The following is a 22,799-nucleotide window of genomic DNA, read 5'->3' as shown; positions in this document are numbered from 1 at the left end:
TGAACAGAACAAGGCCTAGCGGCCGGCAGTGTAACTTACACTGATTGGCCCACCTGCAAGTGTCACGGGCCATGACGGGGGAGCAGCAGGCAGGACAGGAGGGCGTCTGGGGTAGTTTCTCCCCCCACCCTGTCCTCTTCCCCTCCTCGCCGCTGAGAGTTGCACCCCCCTTGCACCCCCCGCTGGCTGGCAGACTCCCTAACCCCGGCGCGGCTCCATCCGCTCCCATGGGTGACTCCTGATTTACACCGGGGCCGAAGCACGATCAGGAGCAGGCCTGTGTGACCCCGGCTGAGGAGCTTCCACTAGTCATTTACGTCACCCCTGGCTTTGGCCTGCTTAGCACCCTCCTCCACCAGCTCTGAATTTGGCCCGGTGTATTTATTTATAGCTGATAGGGCCCAACCCCTCCCAAAGGCAGGTTTGGCCGGCAGCCTGGAAAATGCCATGGATCAAAGGGTTAACGTCCCCTTTCTGCCCTGGCTCCAAACCCGGCAGGAGAGACACAAATCAGCGGGTTTTTATTTTCAGCGTTTTCCTCCGAAAGGGGAAAACACTTCGGACTCGCCCAGCCAGTTCGCCCTGCTCCCTGTAGGGAAGGGCCCAGCCGCGGCGCGTTCCCTGTCACTGCAGCACGGGCCCTTACGGGTTAAGTAGGAACCCGGGACAGGCATGTGCACCTTTCGGTATGAATATTAATAACGCCAGTTGTTGGAGGCAGGATCAGAGCATGAAAAAGTGAAACGACATAAGGGGAGGAGAAAGGAAAAGGGCTTGAGTTCTCTCCTCGAGGAACCGCACGGGACGCTGCGCGGCTGGGAGAGAGAACTCGCCTTCCCCCAGCGTTTTGGGACAGCTAAACTCAGGAACCAGTTACCCCGGCACGGCCCCCACCTCCCCCCCACACACCAGCCCCCGGGAGGATCAGCACATGGGACGCCGTCCAAGCCGACGCGGGCTGGACTCCAAGGCTACGGGCTGCTTGGGAATGAGAGCGCAGGAGTTTCTGGAGAGGGGAGCTGGGCTGGACTCTCACCCTTGCGCAAGTCCCCGTCCGGGTGCTCAGGTCTGATCGGAGGCTGAAATCTTTGGGAGAAGGTCAGGCACCTGGGACAGTTAGTTCCCAGCTCCCCTCTGAGAAGTGAGCCCAAGCCACCAGCATCCAGGAGATACAGGTGGGAGCTGGGATGGCAAAGCGCCCACCTGATGCCAGGATTAGCGGAAGGAGAGGAGCGGGCACAGAGAGCCAGGAGGGCCTGACATCCAGCCAGCTGACCATGGACTCCCAGAGCATCTGGTAAGAGTATTTCTTTCTTAACCCTTTGCAATCTGCCCTCCTCTAGCCCCTCTTGTCTGAAGGATCTTCAAACGTGTGGCGACCACTAGCCATGGGAGCCCCACCAGATCCACAAATGTTACTAGCCCCAAATGTACAGATGGGGAAACTGAGGCACGGAGCAGGGAAGTGAGTTGCTCATGGTCGGCACACAGAAACCCGGGAGTCCTGACTCCCAGTCCTCGCCCGTCTCTAACTCCTTGATCCTTCCCCACCCTCGTCTTAGAGAGAATAACAGCACAGCACAGGGAAACGTCAACCAGCAAACCAGCAAACGTGAGGCAGGTCCCTGGGATGGTCTGTGAGCTCCAGCTGACCTGGGCTGGGGCAGCATAAGGTGCTTGCTTAAGGCGGGGGTGGGGGGGCAGGGTGTGGTGTGGGGGTTTCACTGGGATTTAGAAGTGGGGAGGGTTCTTATGTGTGTGTGCCCCCCCCTCCCCCCCGCCCCGGCAACATGTGAAAACTCGTCGTGTCCCGGGTGGAGCATCCCCAGCTGCTGCAGCTTGCTGTGATACTGAATCAGGAACAGTTCAGGCTCCGATAAAACCCGCTCGACCGGAGCCTGTGAGATCAAAGGAGAATTCCCGCCACCCTACCCCATAGCTTCAGATGGACTCCGTGGGTGACCTCTGCACATAGACGGCATCCCGTCCAGCCTGGCACGGGCCGCCAGTGTGCCAGGTGCTGGTGCAATGACGTTCTGTGCCCTGCTTCTGCAAATCACCCGGCTCCCGCCTGGCACACGGAGGGGTTGGTGATCTGCTGGCTGCAGTCTCTGATCACTTCCCGTGCAGTGGGGATAGGATAACAAGGATACCTCCAGGACCTGCGGATCCTTGCCCCTCCAGCACCCTCACACACGGGCCTGGCATTAACTCGCCAGCACTGGCACATCCAGAGGGCATCTCAGGGTGGTGAACGGGTCTGATCCTGCCACCTTCCCTCACCCAAGCCGTGCCCCTCTGGCGTGAGTGTGAGGAGACTCAGGCCCAGTGTGTGTCCGGTTGCAGGACTGGGGCCGTGTTTCTGCCCCGTGGGCTGGATTCTACCTTCCTTCCCTGTGTATCACTAGAGAGCAGGGCAGGGTGTGGCCCAGCAAGTGAAACCATCATCAGCCCAGGCTGGCATCCTGGCAGGGCTCTGGCCAGCGTCTTAAGTTCTGGGGCCCGCAAAGGGCCCAGACACCAAACGATACCCCAAGTCGCACCTCCGCTTGTTCCATGTCGGACTCAGCTTTTGAACAATGTAGGGACTCATCTGTGAAAGCTCTCTGCGTCAGCCACGCAGGGGGAGCAGGGACGGATGGAGACAACGCCCCGCAGGACTTTCCCGGCCTGAACTTCTGTGACTCTGCAGGAAAACCCAGGGCAGCCGGGGGTGGGAGGAGGGGTGGTTAATGTAGAATTTTTCAAGGCAAACTCCTTGCTTGTTCTCCCCTGCATAGCAATGGAATCCCTCAAACCGGACACTGTTCTGAGGAGGGTTCTATGTTTCAGATCTCCGGGAATTCTAAGTGGGGTGCAGCCTAGAACCCACCGAGTTTGAACCTCCCCCTGCCCCACCGTGAATGTCGCTTCATCCCAGATCCATGTGCAGGCCTAGGGGACCCAGCCTTCTCGCACCCCACGTGAGCCCGTGGCGGCCACATTCGAGAACCCGGCTCGTTTCTAATGGGTTCTAAATTCTAGAACACGCAGGATAGGCTGACCGGGGGAGGGGGCAGGGGGGGCGTTGCAGGCTAGCGCTCTCTCAGATCACAAGCCCTTTGGGGCAGGGATGCCGTGTACCTGTGTGTGTCTGTCTGTCTGGGGTGCAGCGCCAGGCACCCGGAGCCCTGCCCTGAGTTCTGAAATGCTCTAGAACCCAAGCTGAGCTGGTGGCATGAGCCTCCTAGCCACTAGGGAGGAGCTACACTCTAGAAGCAGCCTGCACAATCTAGAAGCAGTCTGGTCTCGAAATTCCAGGGACAAATCCTAGCCCCTGGCCGCCGTTGTGCAGGGCTGGCTGCTGAGTGGCTGTGGCGTTCCTCGGGTGCCTCCTGCTTTGCACATCCCTGGCTGGTTGCATGACTCATCTCGAAGCCGGGAGCAGGAGCTGTCGAGTGCCCTTGACTGGCCTCTGACGGTTCTATCAGCGGCTCAGGGTTTCACCTCTCGCTTTCAGCTCGGTTCCCAGCAGGGGCCGCGGGATCCCCCTCTGCCCTGTCCTGCCAGTGCCGCACGGGGCTGGGGGTAGGGACGGAGCAGCCAGCGGCGCAATTCCTCCCCGTCGGGGCTGTGCTCCAGGCAGGCGGAGCGGCCAGGAGCTGAACGGCCCATGGGGAATGAGAAGTGACTCGCCAAGCTCACCCGGGCGGGGAGTGGCACAGACTCAGATTGAACCTAGATCCCAGTCGCAGGCCAGTGCCCGACCCATGAAGCCAGCCCGCGTCCTAGGCGCCTGGCCTCTCTGCTCTTGTCTCCTCCGCCTCTCTCAGCCCCCACCCCTCCACACCTCCTCCAAGGTTGGACCAGCCTCCTCGTTGCCCCGTCTCTCTGCTCTCTCACCCAAGTGTAGGGTGGGCCTAGCCTCACCCCCCCCATCAAACACCCCCAGATTTGTGGGGTCTGGGCCTGGAACCCAGATGTGGATCCTTGACCTGCCCCCAATGGTCTGAAATGACCCCCCCCAATTTGGAGGGGCAGGGGAGAGGGTCAAAATCTGGCCCCACATTTTTTCATCCCAGACCCTCCTCCCCCACATCTCCAGTCAGACCGCCACCCCCATGACTTGCAGGAATCCACCCCACCTTGTTCCCCTCCCCGATGATCTCACACCTGAGCTGTCCTGTCTTGTCTTATCTGTGTGTGTCTTGTCTGGCTCAGGCCGAAATCTGGGGGGAGTGGGGGAAGGGCCGGGGCCAAGCCGAGCTTGCTTCACAGGGATCCCGTCTCCCATGCACCTATAGATATGAATGTGGGTAACTAAAAGGGAGACACACACTCCAGAGAGGGACCCCCCATCCCTGGTCCCCCAGGTGCCTCTAAGAACCCGCCAACCGCAGTAGCTTTGGCTGCTTCTCCAGCCCCCTTGAATCGGCAGAATTGCACCAGCCTGGCCTTTCTCGCTGGCTCCCCCATGCCTGTCTGGGCTGAAACAGCAGCCTTGGCCTGTGGCATCTCAGGTGTGCCCAGGGCCAGCATTGTGACTGGCAGTGGGTCATGCACTGGATTGGGACCCAGGAGACCTGAGTTCAGTTCCCAGCTCCCCCACCGCCTCTCTGTGCAGCACTGGGTGAGTTACTCACCCCCTGGGCCACAATTCCCCCCTCCCCCCCATGAATGGGGGTTCAGAATGCTTCCTTTGCCTGGTCTGTGTAAGTTCCATGGGGCAGGGAGTGTGGGAGCCTTTGCCACTTAGCAGGGATTTGGGGGGCTGATGGGCAGGGCAAACTCTGGAATCCCTGTCAAGTTTTCTCTCTGGCTTTTTGCAGGCACAGTTCCCTGGGGACCGCCCTGCTCTTGGCCTGGCTGAGTGTTGGCTGGGGCATCGGCAGCACTCAGGTAAGTGGAGGAGAAGAAACCATGTGGACAGGCCAGATTGGAGGACAGACCTTCACTGAGGCCTGGCCCAAGCCTGCAGCAATGTAGGGGTCATGTAGGATCTGAACATCTCCCCAGATATCTGTCCCCGTTGATGCACATCGTGGTGTCACCACCTGTAACTGCAGGATCCTGCCGACCCCTAACATACAATAGGCCTAGATACACACCAAGCAGGATGAGACCCACGGCCCGTCTAGCCCAGCATTCCTTCTCTGATGGGGGCTGGCATCAGCTGCTTCAGAGGCAGGTGTGCGAAACCCTGCAGTGACAATAATGGAACAATCTGCCCCCTCGGAAATTTCCTTCCTGACCCCTGTGATTTACGGGTTGGCTCATGCCTTGAAGCATGGGAGTCTCTGGCCCTCCCAGAGCTCTGGAAATAAAAATAACTCTAAACACTTGCCAAGGATCCCAATGCAACTGTATCTGGCTAACTGACAGATAGCGATTCATCTGTCCTTATCTAAGCATTCCCACCCCCACTGCAAGGCAGCCCCCCGGAGCTATAGAGGGGATTTTTGGGGAGATAGGATGTAAATGCCTCCAGCTGGAACCTGGCCAGGATTCTGGGAGTAACAGACCCCCCCCAGGGGGTGGGGGGTGGAGATCGGTAGCAGCCACAAGAGGTCAGGGCCCCATCTCCAGCAGCAGTGGGCCTCCGTTGTGGGAGGCATGTTCCATGCGTCATACAGGAAATAGTCGCTTCTCTTCTCAGCTGCGTTATTCCTCTGCAGCCAGAGCTGCTCTGTGTCTCTTTAACGGGCTGACCCAGCCCTCCCCTCTTGTCTGCTCCTAGGGAGGCAGGGTCGGCAGCTCGGGAGGATCAGGTTGCTGGGTTGGTCCCCCCCTTGGGGTGGGGTGGCTTGGGAGACCCCTAGGAGATCCTGGGATCCACAGGAGACCCCTGGGAGATCCTGTCCAGGAGCAAGTGAATTGATCCAGCCAGGCCTGGCTGTTTGCTTCTCTCCCAGTTGCCAGATGACCTCCCTTTAGCTCCCTGTTTATTTCCAGCTCTGCCCTTAGCTCATTAATCCCGGCATCTGCTGCGGAGTTAACAGCCCAGGGCCTTGGGATTCTCCAGCCGGCGCCTAGAGGGCCCAGTGCATTCTGGGACCCGAGTACCCACAGAGCTGATACTGATCGGCCCGGTTGTGTGTGGGTGTCGAGTGAGCTGCAGCGCAGGGCAGGTGTGACACTGTTTGGGGGTTACCAGGAGGAATCACAAGCACAGGGCGGGGCCGAGCTGACAGATGTGACTTGTTCTCGGTGTGCATGGAGTCAGCTCGGAGACCCGCCCTGCTGCAGGTGACAAGTTTCTCCTCCCCCGGCTTTGGAACCCAATATTTTGCATGTTCCAGATCTGTACAAACGTCTCCCACTCCCCAGGAGAACACGCTGGGTCTTAGCTGTTGGGAGAGACCGTCAGTGAAGTAGCGAGGTGGCCGGACACTGCTGTAATATTCCTTGCCGGGGCATGTTTGTGTCCCAGAAGGGACTTGCCCAGAGCCACACAGCACGTTAATGCCAGAGATGAACCCAGGCGTCCTGGCTCCCAGCCCCATTCCACTCTAACCCTCTAGACCCCCCCCTCCCCTCCCAGAGCTGGGGTGAGAACCCAGGTGTCCTGGCTCCCTCCCGCTGCTCTGATCAGGGGATCACACTTCACAAAGGCCAGCTCGGCTGTAAACTCCAGGTGGGCTGGTGCCTGTGTTCTGCGAGGGGGAGAGGGGGGGAGGGTGTCACAAGGGGAGCCCATCAGCAAAGGAAGAATCTAACCCAGCACAGCAGTGCGGTGGGTGGGGGGAGGCTGGGCATCCCAGCCCTGGGCGTGGAGGAGGAGGCTTGCGCAGGCCCCAGGAAACACGCTGCAGACAAGAAGTAACTGGTGTGCGAATTACCAAATAGGCCTGCATCCTCCCCCACCCTAACCACAGAGGCAGGGACCCACCCATGGCACTGAGCTCATCCCTCCTGTCCTAGGGCTGGGGTCTGGGTTAAGGACAGAGGCAGGGGCTCCTCTATGCAGGCACGGCAGAGCTCCGCACCCTGCTGCAAACGCTCTCCGGTCACAACAGTTGTGCACTGTGCCCACTTGGCACGAGGTTGCAGGGTAACCGCGAATGGGACCCTGGGTGCATCTGCCCCCAGGTCTCCTGCACGGGTCGCTCCACCCACAGCTCCAGGGGGTGTTTGAGTGAGAGGGGGGCTGAGCCCCCAGGGTCTGGTTGAATGCCAGGGGTGGTGGCTGCCCCAGGGAACATCAAAGAGGCCTGGGATGGGAGGCTGTACTTTGCCACCAGAGCGGGCGACCGCTGGACCCTGGCACAGCTCATCTGTGGGTCAGCTCTACGCTCGCAGCCCAGCCCCTTGTCTCTCACCGGCTTCTGGCACTCGGCTTTCCCGGTGGTCAGGCCCCCGTGCAGCCGTGTGCCCATGTGTGTGTGGGCAGACACGTGTCTAGTACAAGGCCTGCAAAACCCCATGCACACATGTGTGTGTACGATATGTGTGTGGCATTCTGTGTGTGCCTACATGCCCATGTGTGTGCCCATGTGTGTGAATCTGTGTGCAGTGTGGGGGAGGGGGAGGAGATTTGCATTCCTGCTTTTTCCATCACCAGGCCCCAGGAATGCAGCAGCTGGGAGTCCCAGAGATGCAGCAACTGATTTGGGCCTGGAGGTTCCTTCCAGCTTCCAGCTTTTAATAGGCAGTAGGTTTATTAATAGGCAGCAGGTTTAAAATAAATAGAAAGAAGTATTTCTTCATGCACAGTCAACCTGTGGAACTCCTTGCCAGAGGATGCTGTGAAGGCCAAGACACTAACAGGGTTCAAATAAGAACTAGATAAGTTCACGGCGGACAGGTCCATCAATGGCTATTAGCCAGGCTGGGCAGGAATGGTGTCCCCAGCCTCTGTTTGCCAGAAGCTGGGAATGAGCAAAGGGGGATGGATCACTTGATGATTCCCTGCTCTGTTCATTCCCTCTGGGGCACCTGGCACTTGCCACTGTTGGAAGACAGGACACGGGGTAGATGGACCCAGTCTGGCTGTTCTTATGTTCTTGCCTCCAGCTCTGGGCAAAGGGAACACAGTGTAATAGAGATATTATCTATCATCTATCTATCCCCATCCACCCCCTCTACCTATCCATCCCCATCCACCCCCTCTACCTATCTATCTATCCATCCCCATCCACCCCCTCTATCTATCTATCTATCCATCCCCATCCACCCTCTCTATCTATCTGTCTATCTATCCCCATCCACCCCTCTATCTATCTATCTATCCATCCCCATCCACCCCCTCTATCTATCTATCTATCTATCTATCTATCTATCCATCCCCAACCACCCACTCTATCTATCTATCTATCTATCTATCTATCTATCTATCTATCTATCCATCCCCATCCACCCTCTCTACCTATCTATCTATCCATCCCCATCCACCCCCTCTATCTATCTATCTATCCATCCCCATCCACCCCTCTATCTATCGATCTATCCATCCCCATCCACCCCCTCTATCTATCTATCTATCTATCTATCTATCTATCCATCCCCATCCACCCCCTCTATCTATCTATCTATCTATCTATCTATCTATCTATCTATCTATCTATCCATCCCCATCCACCCTCTCTATCTATCTATCTATCTATCTATCTATCTATCTATCTATCTTATTCTCCTGGTGGTGGCTGAGCTCTCGTGAGTCACACTCCTGCAGGCTGCTAGCATGTCCTCCCGCTCCCCCTGGGGCTGCTTAGCCAGGGGCAGTACACGTATAGGTGAATCCAACCTCCCCCACCTCCCTTTTGGGGAAGTTCCCATCCAGATCTGGCTCTGGACTCTCCAGCCTGGGGCTCGTCTCTCTGCTCGCCAGGCCAGTCCCTCTACCCCCTCCCGACCACTGTCTGAGGACAACGGATAGCAGGGAAGGGGAGCGGATGGGGAGACAGGCCTGGCTGGGGGGGAGACAGGCCTGGCTGGGGGGGAGCCAGAGGATGGGAAGCCAGGAAGGAATCTTCATTCCAAACGTGGGAGCAGAGATAAAGCAGGCGCTGGAGGGATCCTGCAGGATTCAGGGAAAGGAGTGGAAGGGACAGAAACCAGAGAAGGAGACAATTACAGGGCTGGGGAAGGCAGCAGTTGGGGGTGGGGGTTGATTTCACTGGGTGATGTTAACTGCCCAGCAAAAATAAAGGGGTGGGAAGGATCTAGGATGTTGACTCCACCGGAGAAGCCATGTGGCCCGGACTCACCGCCCCCCCCCCACCTCCCAAGCCTTCTCGAGTGGCCCAAACTGGGCAGATCTCAGAGCTTATTGTTACAGCTACAAGCCGCCCGTGGCCTCCATCCAAACCGTGAATGGAAACCACACGCCTGACTCCCAGCCCGCCTCCCCCCCATTGTTCAATTGGAAGCAGCTCTCTCCAGCGCACTGCAGCTGCGCTCCCCCCGTGGCGAGTGTCCCAGGATGCCCTGCTGGCAGGGAGCCCGGGGGGCCATGCCAGCTGCACAGCGGTTTTCCAGGGGCCATGTAACAAAATAACAGGGGAAGGCTCTTGGGGATCTGCCATCTCTGCACTGGGCTGGGCGTGTGGGCGACAGGGCAAAGGGAGTGGATGGACGTGGGTGACACTCCAGTGTCACCCTCCCGGTGTGGGGCAGGGGAGGATCTGGGGCAGATAGCCCCTCCCGGTGTGGGGCAGGGGAGGATCTGGGGCAGATAGCCCCTCCCGGTGTGGGGCAGGGGAGGATCTGGGGCAGATAGCCCCTCCCGGTGTGGGGCAGGGGAGGATCTGGGGCAGATAGCCCCTCCCGGTGTGGGGCAGAGGGAAAATGGGGGGGGGGGGGGCGATAGACTCTCCTGGTGTGGGGCAGGGTGGAAATGGGGGGAGAGGGACTGAGACACCCCTCCCGGTGTGGGTCGGGGGGCCCCTATGGGAAATGTCACTTGTATAATCGGAGGGGCCCAGGGCTGGCCTGGGCTGGGAGGGGCTGGCCCATCCGGGAGGGGTGACTTTGTCATCTTCCTTTAAGTAGGGGACAGCCAGCAGGACCCTGGTGTTCGGCCTGGAGCCCCAGCCCCGCCATCGGCGCCAGCCGGGCCGTGGGGAATGGACGCCATGGGGAGGCTGGAGCGCCTGCTCCAGTACGTGTGGGGCCGGTGCCTCCTTCCGCACTAGGAAATGCATCCGGTGAGTGGGGGATCTGGGGGGCAGGGGGGTCCATGAGAACCACTCCCCATGGCATGTGTGACCATACATGGAACAGGCATGACAGCGTCCTCCCAGGGCCCAGACTCAGGACATCTCAGCCTGGTTATTACAGGGCCAGTGCTGATGTGGGGCATGGGGGAGGTCTTTGCCCTGGGTGCGAATGACCCCTATGCAATGCACCCCGCTACAAAGTGACATGCACCAGCTCCACTCCAGGCAGGCCCAGGAATCCACCTCCGGTTCTGCCCAAAGCCCGTCAGCCTAACCCTCCCCCGCCCAGCATGGCCAGCTGCGCCAGTCCTGGGCAAGCACTGGCCCGGATTCCGGGGCCCAGCCGGCAGGGATCCAAGGAACAGGTTTGATTTCTCGAGCGGCCCGAAAGGTTCTCATGGAAACATATTTTTCTCTGGGGCATTTCCCACGACTTCGCATTTTAATTTGGATTAAAACTTTGCCGGAGGTTTCTAATGACAAATGTTTGATTTAGGGTTTTTTCCCTTTTTTTGGAGGGCGGGGGGGGGGGACGGAGAAAAACAATATTTTTAGTTAATCTGAAAAATGTGGAAGGAAACTGATCTTTTTTGGGGGGTGGGTGGGGAGAATGGCCTGGATGTTCCCATCCACAAGAAATTGTGGATGAAATTTTTTAAGGCTCATTTGACATTTTGCACGGAAATACACAGGCTTGGCCTGATTTCTAGGAGGGGGGAGAAATAAAAAAGCTTAAATTTGGACAAAAGAAGCTGCCCCCCACCCTCTCCCTCCAAGTGACTGGGCTCAACCTGACTCTGAGGATCAGACTAGATGATCCCAATGGTCCCTTGAAAGCCAGGATGCACGGCCCCAAGGGAAAGCTGCTGGGGTGGGGGGGTGCATTGTCCACCTCAGTCCACCTCAGCTGTGGCTGGGATCCCAGGCAGACATGGGCGGGGTGGAGGCCTGTGGATTTGTCTGTGCCCATTGGCCAGCGTCTGTGGGTGAGCGGGTTCCTTCTCTCTGCCCTGAGTAGGCAGGGGGGGCGCCTGGCGAGATAGGGCGTGATTCAGGGCACGCTCTGCCCTGCTCCCCCAGCCTTGGTGGGGAGGTCAGCGCTCACCTTGGCTAGCCCTGGGAGGCACCGCTGGCTCGGCGGGCATCTGGCTCCGCGCCGTGCCTGGGATTTCGGGCACCTTTCCCTTCCCCTTTGTTTTCCCCGGTGATGCCGCCGCACATGTTTCCAGCGAGTCGTCACATCCCACATGCCGCACCCCAGAATCCCCGCCCCAAACGGGCGCAGCAGAGCCATCCCTGGCCCCCCCGCCCCGGCCCCCTCCATAGGGCACAGGGCCTATGATGGGACCCCCGCCCGATGGAAGGCCTGGCAGCTTGGGAGCCGCTGCGCTAAGGTGCTTTTACGGCAGGTTCCCTGAAGAGGAGCTGTGTGCGGGGGAGCCCCGGCAGTACCGAGTGTGCAAGCTACACGTGAGTGTGCACCGGAGCGACGGCGGCTGGAGTGGGGGAGGGGTGGATGTGACTCACTTTATATCCCCACCATGTGGCCTCCCCGTGAGGCCACAGCTACATGGAGCTGCCAGCTCACAGCGAGGCACCAGGGTGCTAGACCGGGACAGCAGGCACCTGGGTTCTGGTTCTGGCTCTGCCGCTGGCCCTGGCTGGGTCCTGCCTCTCTGTGCCTCAGTTTCTCCATCCGCTCCTTGCGTGAGCTTTGCAGCCCCTGGAGGGGTGGAGGCCAGTGGCTGGGCCCTTCTCCGCACCATCCCCTTCGAGGTTTGTCCGTCGCTCCCACAACTGGATCGTGTCCCATCCCGTCTCGGTGGCAGACCCATTGTGCCCCCCGCCCTCCCCCAGCGGTGGGTGGTTCCAGCCCAGCCCCTCTGCTGTTCTGATCTCGAGACTCGCGTCTCGTCTGACTCCCTGGAAGGACAGAGCTCAGGCATCCAGACCAGCGCTGGGCATGGGCATTCTCCCTGATTCTTGGCCTCCTGCATTCCCCTCCCCACACACACACTATAACCTGCCCACTGGTCTCTGCCAGTACAGAGGGGACTCGGCGGGGCTTTGCCACTCCGTCGCATGCCCGACGGCCAAGGAAAGGCGGGTCGCTCTGTGAGGCTGCAGCCCTGTGCCCTTCCCTTGCAGGAGTGTCCTGGCAGCTCGGTGCCCTTCCGGGCCGTGCAGTGCTCTCTGTATGACGGCAAGCCCATCCCGGGGAGCCAGGCGAGGTACCAGTGGGTTCCTTTTCATGGAGGTGAGTCCTGGGTTCGAATCCACCCCCGCGGTGGCACTGCCATTCCGCTGCATCTCCGCTCTCAGCCTGGGGGCCCTTCTCCAGCCACCCTCGCTGAACCGCAGGGCCTGCTGGTTTCCGGGCCCCATAGCGGAAACGCTCCCCACAGGCCTTAGTAACCCAGAGGCCTGCCCCACTGGATGGCTCTTGCGGCTGCGGAGAACAGCTGTTCCATGCCGGGGCGGGGGCGTTGTCGGGGACAAGAGTCTGCTGCGCTACCTAACCTGACAGCCGGGTAGATCCCCCCGAAATCCCTCCTTCTTCTCTTAATCTCGTTTTTTCCTTCCCTCTCTCTCACTCTCCCCCCGCCCTCCCTTCCCATCTCCCCAGCGCCCAACCTCTGTGACCTGAACTGCCTGGCGGTGGGACACAATTTCTACTACACCTTCGGCCGAGTGCTGGACGGGACCCGCTGCAGCCCGGACTCCCCGGATCTCTGCATCAGCGGCCAGTGCTTGGTAGGGCTCGCTGCTGCTGCAGGGCATGGGCTTGTGGGAGACCCCGGCTGGGACCAGCGTTGTCTGCCAGTGCCTGGCGTACCCAGGCAGAGGGGGGGTTCGCCCTGGGCCTGGTACCCAAGGGGTGGCCAACGCCATGGCAACGAGGGATGCTGGATACGGCTCAGGCAAGGGGCGTAGGTGGGTGAGTTCCAGCCCTGGCAATGCGGGGAGGTGCCAGCACTCAGGGCTGACCCAGCCCCTGTCGTTCTGGGGGTCGTCCCGTGCCAGGCAGGGATATTTGGTGCAGCCGCCTCACCCTCCTTGACGCCTGCTTTCCCCTCCCCCAGACAGCGGGCTGCGACGGGATCCTGGGCTCCGGCTCTCAGAGCGACGCCTGCGGCCTGTGCGACGGCAGGAACGACTCGTGCCTCCTCGTGCAGAGGGTGTTCCGGGCCGCGCTCCCCTCCTCCGGTGATTGATTCTCCAGGGGTGAATGCTTTGGCTCTTGGCTTCAACGCGCTCTCTCTGTCTCCTCTGCTGCATGCTCCTCCCACCCCCACCCCCACCCACTGCGCCAGCCCAGTCCCTCCCCCCTCCGGGCACCATATCCTCTTCCTGACCCCAAACCCGCTGGCTGGGAGGAACTGGGCGACCCCATTGCTCGACGGCAATTCACAAGCCTTGCAGTTGATAGAGCGGATGAGCTGGCGTGGCCGGGGGTACCAGCTCCAGGAGCAGGAGACAAAACCCCGTTTGCTGTGGTGCCAGGCTTCAGTGCCCACCGTGCCCCTCCCTGCGCTGTAACAGCCTTGCTAGTGGCTTAGCAAATAATCCAGGCCCCCGTGAGTAGCGGCAGGGGAGGGGAGGAGGGTGCCCAGCCGCACGCTAGCATGGCTCAGGCAGCCGCGCCCTAGTGACGCCAGGAGAAGAGGCCTGGCCCCTATGGGGAAAAGGGCTGATGATCGGTGCGAAGACCCCAGAAGGCAGCTGGTCTTTGCCCACGGGGCGGTGCCAGGGCAAGCTTCCTTCTACACCCCCAGAGCGTGTCTGAGCCCTGCCCTCCAGGGGGGCTTCGGGCCATCTGAGCCCCTTTCAGTCCTGGGCCTCTACAGAGGCTGCTGTCGAGGGCTTCCACCTGGGGTGGCCGTGATGGTGACTTTGGAGCTGGACTGGAGGTGGTGACCCCTGGGAGAAGGGATCCCCAGGCCCACTGCCCCCCTTGAGCCCTCCCCAGCCATCCAGTGCCCCCCATGCCTGAGTGTGCGTGTGAAACCGACATCCCGCCAGCTCCAAACCACGCCGCAGCCTTCGCTTCCTTCCCCGCCCTGGACACGAGTCGGGGGAGCCGTGCAGGACGAGCTCGCCTCTCACTGCCCCAGGGGCGGCGCCGTTGGGTTCAGCCCACACATCACTGCAGCGCCGGGAGGAACCAGCCTCCCACATGCCCAGGCTTTGCCCTGACTCCTGTCTCCCCCCTCCCACCACCACCTATAGGTTTCTTTGGGTACAAGAACGTGACGAGGATCCCGGCAGGGGCCATGCACATCAAGGTCACCGACCGGAGCCGCAACTACCTAGGTAGGAGGAGCCATCCTCACCCCATGGCCTCTTGGTAGCCCCGCCCTGCCTCATATGGCTCCGCCCCCCCCCACCGCGGGATGATTCCACTTCAAGTGATTCTCTGGCCCAACAGCCGGGGAGAGCGAGATTGTCCCTGATTGCGCTTGGGGCGGGGAAGGTGCCTTTAAGCCAGAACCCAGGAGTCCTGACTGCCGGAACCCCATCCCACTCTAACCACCGGACCCCACTTCCCTCCCCAAGCTCGGAAAGGACCCCAGGAGTCCTGACTCCCACCCCGCCCCTGCTCTAACCACTAGACCCCACTTCCCTCCCCCCTCCTCTAACCATTCAATCTTACTGCCTAGCCCAGCTATGCTGGGTTGGGGCCCTTTGTGCATGTTTTCCTCCCCCCGATGGCACAGCAACAGTCCAAGTGCCATTGCACCATCTGCAACTTCATCCCACGGTGCCTCTGCTCCCCGAGCCCAGCAGACCCACACCCTGTGCCCCCCCCGGTCTCCCCCCCAGCCCTCCCTCTCTCTCACTCGGGCTGCTCCGCTGTCTCTCTGCAGCACTGATGAACGGGGAGCAGCGGTATGTGATCAACGGGGACTGGGCCATCGACTGGCCGGGCGCGTACGAGGTGGCAGGCACCACGGTGCGCTATGCCCGGGACCCAGACAATCACGAGACCCTCGAGGCAGCCGGGCCGACAGAGGAGGATCTGCACATCATGGTGAGGGGGACTGGGGGAGAGAGCGACCAGGGCTCACAGACTAAGGGGTTTCCCCGTCTCTCTCCCCTTCACAGGCTGATCTCCCTGGTGCCCCGACAGCATAACACCCCTGGGGCCCCGGTGCATGGGAGAACACCCCCCCACACACACACACACACTTCCCCCAGCATGTGTGCACACCGGTTTGTTATTGTAGGGTCTCTCTGGGGGCCTGTTGTATGCCCCCTGGCAGCTCATGCTGCCTGGTGGGTGGGCTCAAAGGCAGCTCTCCGTCTTCCCCCTGCCAAGCAGGTCCTGTTCCAGGAGCCGAACCCGGGCATCGAGTACGAGTACTGGCTCCCCAGGGAGCGGCACGGGCACCTCCAGGGCGACTCCAGCCCCCTGCGACAGCCTCATCCCAGAGGGATCGACCTGGACCCACCCAGAGTGCCCCAGCCTGGGCCTTGGACCACCCTGGTGCCCCCCACTCACCTCAGCATCAGGGACACGACCACGGAGAGGTCCCGGCAGGGACCCACAGACCCAGCTCAAACAGGTGCCTGCTCTGTCCCCATCTGGGTCTTCCCTCTGGGGCTCGGGCAGTTGGCCCGGACGGACAGACAGACAGTACCTTGATTTCCCCTTCTGGAGGTGACTGGGGCAGGAGAGGGGCAGGATGCTACCCCACGGGGGCATATTGCAGATCCCAGGGGAAGCCACCTTGGATCCCAGCTCTGCTGTGGGGGGCAGATATAGCACCATGGGGGTGGCAGGGGGGAAGGCCAGGGCTAGAGAAGTGCCCCACCCCAGAGGGGCTCCAGGCCGGGATCCGAACCAAAGCCCCAGATCCAAGCCCCTGGGGCCCTGGGGGAAGTTTGGATCTGGCGCTAAACATCATCCCCCTGCCCCAGGCCCGTTTGTCCATAGGGCACCCCCGGCTGCTGGGATGTGGGACCAGCCCCGGCGGGGAGGGCTCTCGACACTCACTGCTGCCCGGCTGCCAAACCCTCCTGGCCTGGACAGCCAGACCCTCTCCCACCATCCACACCCCGAAAACGTGAGAGGGCGGATGGGGGGGTCACTGGCACCCAGCGCCCGTCTGCGCCCCCCAGCTACAGGCAGCCCCACAGTGGGGAGCTGGAGGGTGTCGGGGGGGTGTGTGTGCGTGTTTTGGGAAGAGGTTTCAGCCCCATTGTCCCCAGGACAGCAGACCTCCCCCGCCCGCCCGCCCCAGCAGGGCTGCTAATGCTCCACCACATCCCCGTCCGTCCCAGCCCAGACCTTACCCAGCATCTCTCGGCCCCTGGGAGCTTCCGCCAGGGCTTGCAGCTGCCGGGCAGGGTAGCGGGGTGGTCTGCACCCCCCCCAAACGATTCTCCAGCCCCCACTGACTGCCCCGGGTCTGTGCCCTGTAGGAAGCTGCGGCAGGTGCCAGACGCCCAAGGGAAAGTCCCAGCGCATCCGCCACTACTGCCAGAGTGACTTTGGTAAGAGCCCCGGCCCGGCCCCCTGCAGGGGGGCTGAGTGTGAACATGGCATGTAGAGGGAGCCAGGGCCGGGCACAGGGACCACCTGGGACAGGCTAGGAGACCGCGGGAAGGGATTGCCGGGGCACGGTGGGCACTGAGCCTGGCTCCCTGCTTGGGCTGGATCAGAGCCGGTGCCCCCTAGAGGGGAACCCCATGTCCCATTCCCCAACATCCCCAGGGCAGCCAGTTCCCCGCTGTGGGGCAGATTGGAGCTGGCGCCCCCTATAGGGGAAAGGCCTCATGTCCCATTCCCCACCCCCTGAGCCTGCCAGTCCCCCCACACTCTGTGGCCAGCTCGGAACTGGCGCCCCCTAGAGGAGGAAGGGCCCCGTGTCCCTTTCCCCAACACCCCAGGGAAGCCAGATCCCCCCCTCCCAGGGTGGATTGGAGCCAGCGCCCCCTAGAGGAGGAAGGGCCCCGTGTCCCTTTCCCCAACACCCGCAGGGCAGCTGATTTTCCGCCTGGCCTGTTCCACCCCCTCTCCCCGCCCCACCCCTGACTCTGCTCTTGGTCCCCCCCCTCCCCCGCAGTGTTCCGGGCCCGGATCCTGGCCAAGCGGCCGATCGGGCAGGAGACGCGCTACGACGTGCAGGTGAAACACACCTACCGCAACCGCTTCCCCCTGGTGCACCGGGAGTACGTGTGGGTCTCCAACGCCTGCGACTGCCCCCAGCTGCTGGAGCACCGCGAGTACCTGCTCATGGCCCGGCGGCACGTCAACTACGAGCACACGCTCAACCGCATCCTGCTGCAGCGCGGCAGCTACGCCCGGCCCTGGTCGCCCCGCGAGGACAAGCTGCTGCGGGACATCGCTGGGCACTGCACCCGGGGCAGGCCGGCGTGACCGGATGGGAGCCCCCTCCCGCAGCAGCGTGGGAGAGCCCAGCCACGGACAGGGCTGGCATGGAGCGATTTGGGGGTGCCCTGACCCGTTTCCACTCAGCCCCCCCCCGTACATACTTGGGGTGAAGCCCCTCAGATCAGCCAGTCTGACCAATGCTGCCTTCACCTGCCACTCACCCCTGGGCTGGCTGGCGCCAAGGCAGGGCCCTGATGCAGGCACCTCCCCTGGCCCAAAGTCACCTCCTTGCTCCGCGTGCAGCCAGACCCCCCCCTCGAATGCCAGCCACGGGGGCGAGAGCTGGGGGCTGATGGGACAGCGGCTGCTGAGATCAGCCTGGGACGGAGGAAGGCAGAGGGTCATCGGAACGGGGGGATTTCAGCCTCCAGACTCTCCCCGATCCAGTGAGCGGGACCCAGCCACACTGCCCAAGGGGTAAAATGGGACTGTGGCTTCCCAACAGGGCAGGATGTTCAAGTCCACGCCGGGTGGATGAGGGGACGTGGGGCTTTAAAAGGGTGCCTCCCAACAGGTGCAAATCCAGGTCGGGAGCCTCACAGCAACCCATTCACTAGACCGGGACCACCTTGCTCGGCCACCTCCCTGCAGTCCTGGCACTGCGAAATCCATGCCATGCAGGGTGCAAATGGTGTGAGAACCCACGTATCACATCCACATCGGCTAGCACGCCATGCAAACACACGCACACGCTAGCACTTCATGCAAACACACGCACACGCTAGCCCATCATGCAAACACACACACACGCTAGCACTTCATGCACACGCTAGCACATCATGCAAACACATGCACACGCTAGCACATCATGCAAACACATACACATGCTAGCACTTCATGCACACGCTAGCACATCATGCAAACACATGCACACGCTAGCACATCATGCAAACACACACACATGCTAGCACTTCATGCAAGCACACGCTAGCCCATCATGCAAACACACGCACACGCTAGCACATCATGCAAACCTACACATGCAAACAAACACACAAGCTCACTCTTCAGCTCCCACATGCACGCCAGCACCCAGCCAAGTCCCACCCCTCGCACACCCAAACCCGTCTGGCGCTCGGCGCGCCCAAGGCAAAGCGTCTGTGTCTGTCTGTAATTAACCCCACTCCCCGCCCCCTCTCCCTGGTGCAGGGCTCGGCTGCTTTTCTCCCTGGGGAGCTGCTCTGAGTCGAGTCTCGGGGATCAGACCCTGCTAGGCTGCGCCCCCGCCCCCAGCCCCGCACTGACGCCTGTCACGTACTCCTCCCCAAGCTCTGCCCAGCAGTGATAACACTTGAGTCCCTGAAATCCCACCCTCCAGCCCACGGGAGGCGCCCTGGACTCCATCTGCCCAGCCAGCCCCTTTGCCTGGGCCCACCAGCCCATGCCAGGCGAGATTCCCAGCTGGGCTTCGTCCTTGTTCCATCTCCACCCTGCCTGCCCCACTCCCTGCTCCTGCTGGGAGCCGCACGCTCCCTTCAGCCCAGGGGTGGGCTCCCAAGAGCTGGCATGGGATGGGCACACTGTGAGACGGGCACCTAAGGGGGGGTGGGACAGCTAGAGAGGGGTGCCCCCCGTGAGGGTGCTCCTAGGGCCACGGCAGTCGGAGGAGGTGGGCACAGCAGGTGGCATGTGCTGCAGAAGCCGGTGCAGCGGGTGTGGGCTCTGCAGGAATGGGCAGGGCCTGTGTTGAGATGGGCCTCTCAGGGGCGGAGGCTCCTGGGACTGGGGGCAGAAGGGGAAGGGGGTCGGAGATGGGCACAGCGGGAGGTGGGCCCTGCCTAATGCCACCTGAATGTGCGGCTAACCCAACACATAGCCCAGACTTGCCCCTCGGTGGCGCTCCCTCCAAGACCCCTCTGCAGCCCCCCTGCCTGCTTCACATAGGGGCACTGCCCAGCCTCTCGCCCGGGGAGAGTCAAACCAATGTGGGGTTCCCCTGCTGCCCCCCATCCCTTCTCTGTGTTGTGTTTTGGGGGTAATTTATTTTTGCCAAATAAAATATGTCGCCGTGTTTTTAATTTAACCCTTTCTCCCCCAGTTTGGCCGAGTGCCTTGCCTGGCCTTCAAGGAATCCCCCCCAGCTCTCCGCCAGCTGCCTCTGGGCTGTTTAACTGCTGCTCCGCAGGGAAAGGAGGAATTCTGCATCCATTGGAGCCCAGAATGTCAGTAATGAGCCGGCACCCTGCCTTAGCATCTCCAATGATCCCAGAGGGGTAGGGCCCTGGCTGCCCACATCCCCCCCATCCTTCCCATGGAGCCCGTGTGTTCTCTGCTCTCAGATCCCCAGGGAAGCACCTTTCCACACAGCACCCAGGATCGCCCTGGCGAGCTCCTGCGTTTACAGATGCTCCCTGGGGAGCTTTAATGCCCTCCACGCAAATTGGGCAAAGGCCTTAAAGCCTGATGCATCGGTGGAGTATGGGCCTCCCCCTACGCCCCTCCAGCATCTCCCCACCACTCAGGGCTCCTGCCTCCCCATCACTGTGACTCAGGTGGGGCCCTGCACCCCAGTGATTCTGTGCCAGCCTCATCTCAGGGCTCCAGGGCGTTGTCGCCCACTGTCACAGCAGCAGGCTGCTAAGGAACTAGGCAAGCCCTGCCCAGCGATCACCGGAGCCAGGGTCGTGTCACCGATGGTTCCCTGTTTGCAAAGCACCGTTCCAACCCGCGCAGCTGATGAACTTTCCCATCCCAGCGAAGAGGGCGGGTGGTGGTGAAAGGGAGGCGCTGGAATAGGCAGAGCTCAGCAGAAGTCAGCGCTCTGGCCCCGCTCCCTTGTCTGGAGCTGTTTCCCAAAACAGGCGGCTTTGTCTCCAGGAAAGGAGCTGGAAATCCCCCGGTCGTCACAATTAACAATGGCGGCAGGACTCGCTCCTTCCCCGCCAGCACGCTCACCTCTCACCCCGAGCCCCAGAGCGCCTGCCAAAGGGCAGCTCAAATAAACAAGGGAACAGGCTGCGAAATCCCAGCCGAGCGGGGTCTGATTCGCAAAGGCTGGGCCTGGGCGTCACCCATGGATTTTTTTAGGCACGTGCTGTGGCCTTTACAGCCTAGTGACTTTGCACTATCGACAGTGTCTTTTGTCTGCCCTCCACCAAGGACAGCTGGAGGGTTCCGAACGAGTGTGAGAACGCAGCAAGAAAGAACTAACGTCAAGTCACCATGGGAGAGAGCCGGGGGTGTGTCTGGGAGTCAAAGGTTGCCGAATAACTGCGCTTGGCTACTCGAGGCTGCAGGGTGCAGGACGCAATAAGCACTGACATTTCATAGCTCCAGAGATGGCTAACCAGGCTGCTGAAATGCGGCTGCTTCTGGGATGCTGTGGGGAGCGGGTTCAGAGCGCAGTGCTGGGCACTAGCAGGAAATGGGTCCTGAGGGTGAGATCTAACAAGCTGTGGAATAGCCTCCAAAGGGATGGGCTGGCCCATGGCCCTGGGGAACACACTGCAAAGGGAATCGTCCTGTCCAGGGCAGGAGGATGGGGTAGCTGGGATCTGACCGGCTTCCCTTTGCAAAGCAGCCTGGTGCACTGGGCTTGTGAGTGCCTGGCAGAGAAAGCCCATGAAACAACATCGCCAGCTCTCGTGATCTTAACCTGAGTCTCACGATACCAGGTGCTTTCCTTGAAGCCCCAGTTCTTGAAGTCAGGTGATTTCATCAGACTCTGAGCTTGCATTTAAAAACACAGCACATTTCCAGACCCCCCCCACCCCCACCCCCGTGGCTGCCCAGAAAGTGTGAAAAGGTGACACCCAGAGACTCAACAGCCAGGAGGCAAAGAAACCCAGCCCCACGGTATGAATTAAAAGAAATCTTGTGATCTTTAAGCCCATCTGATGATTTGGAGAGGGGTGATAATGCCTTGGGCTGTGTGATAACGCATGGCCACGCCCACCTGCTCACAGATACACCCATGAACACGCACTTACATGTGTGAATATACAAACACATCTGTGCACACACACACACACACACATGTGTGCATGCACCTGCGTATGCACACACAGGCATTCCCCACCCCCGTTCTTTCTCAGGCTCCATCTGCAGTTTGAAATAATTCCCACTCGAGATCCCAGAGAGAACGCACCCAGGGCTGAGCGCAGGCTCCTGATGGCAGGTCGCCTGGCCACAAACCTGTGAGTGAAGCCGATGATTTTATGCTGGGCCGTTTATTTTGAGTTCTCCAGAGAATATCCACCAGTATTTCTGGGGGGGCCTCTCATCCCCATGGAAAACACCCAGCCGGCCCCAAGGCCACCTCACAGCTGGAGTGGGGCGCCCCCTGCTGGCTGTTTGGAATCTGACAGGCCCCACAAGAACCTCAGAGTTGGGCTCCGTGTGGTGGGCTCAGGGACCAGAGCAATGTGTGTCTGACAGATCCCAGGCTGGGCCAGGCACGTGAACCCTCTGCCACCAGCAGCATCAAAGAGGAAACGAGAAGGCGTTGTCCTGTCTCCCCAGGGCCCACAGATGGTGTGAGGAGCAAATCCACGCATGACAATATTTGCATAGAGCATGCGCCATCCCAGGAGCTCAGACATTGACGCAGCCCCGCAGTCCCTCTGTGGGATAGCGTGTCCCTGTTTTCCACATGGGGAAACCGAGGCACGGAGTGGGGAAGTGACTTGGCCACACCAGAGCTGGGGACAGAACCCAGAATCCTGCCTTGCCATGCCCAACCACTAGGCACCACTGCCCCTTATGTCTTAATTTCTGGTTTAGGTCAAAAGTGCAATGACTTTGTTGGGTCTTTACCCAGCCTTGCATGGATGTTTCATCGTAGCAGGAAAAACACCACAGCAATTTGCACGCCCGGCAGCTGCTGCTGCTGACAAACCCCAGGACTTGAATGGGGCGGGGGGTGGGCTGTGGATAGGGATTGAGGGGCATCAGCAGAGCTACAGGGAGGGGCTCCACACTGGAGGGTCAGGACTAAGGGGCATTGGCAGGGCTGGGGGGGGTGACCCAAGACTGGAATAGCAGCAGGGGCTGTGGGTCAGGACTGGGGGCAGTGGCAGGGCAAGGGGTGAGGGAACTGGAATAGCACTGGAAGCTGCGGATCAGGAACGAGGTACATCCTAAGACCCGTGTGGGTGAAGTTTTCAAACACCTGCCTAAGTTACTGCCCCAGCCAGTGCTATTAACCCCTCGCGCTCATGAGCCGTAGCATGCACTCCGGGGCACCCATTAGAAAGCTGGGCTGCATTATTTGTTTTGTGCTTGAATGGTTGAGTCTCCGGCTCTGTGTGTTGGGCTGATTTATT

The 22,799-nt window shown here is 60.7% G+C and overlaps 1 protein-coding gene across 4 annotated transcripts; it reads left to right on the top strand.

Annotated features, from left to right (window-relative positions):
- The first annotated feature begins 627 nt into the window (after nt 1–627).
- ADAMTSL5 (ADAMTS like 5) lies at nt 628–21,807 on the top strand. 4 transcript variants are annotated; one of them, XR_005591483.1, is made up of 13 exons: nt 628–1,297; nt 4,809–4,878; nt 9,970–10,124; nt 11,546–11,606; nt 12,285–12,393; nt 12,763–12,890; nt 13,220–13,343; nt 14,367–14,450; nt 15,005–15,168; nt 15,457–15,703; nt 16,563–16,634; nt 17,207–17,595; nt 19,574–21,807. XR_005591483.1 is itself a non-coding variant. In XM_039515875.1 (12 exons), exons 1-12 carry the CDS (start codon nt 1,188–1,190, stop codon nt 17,518–17,520), a joined length of 1,635 nt encoding a protein of 544 aa, XP_039371809.1. In that variant the 5' UTR covers nt 628–1,187; the 3' UTR covers nt 17,521–19,553. The 4 variants fall into 4 exon arrangements, 2 of the variants coding, with proteins under 2 accessions (XP_039371809.1, XP_039371808.1); XR_005591482.1 differs by having other exon boundaries at nt 17,207–17,952; XM_039515875.1 differs by lacking the exon at nt 19,574–21,807 and having other exon boundaries at nt 15,460–15,703; nt 17,207–19,553.
- The last annotated feature ends 992 nt before the right edge of the window (nt 21,808–22,799 follow it).

Source organism: Mauremys reevesii, linkage group 26 (genome assembly GCF_016161935.1).
Source record: "Mauremys reevesii isolate NIE-2019 linkage group 26, ASM1616193v1, whole genome shotgun sequence".
Lineage (NCBI taxonomy): Eukaryota > Metazoa > Chordata > Testudines > Geoemydidae > Mauremys > Mauremys reevesii.
Note: the sequence above shows the minus strand (reverse complement) of the source record. Positions and strands in the feature narration are given on the sequence as shown.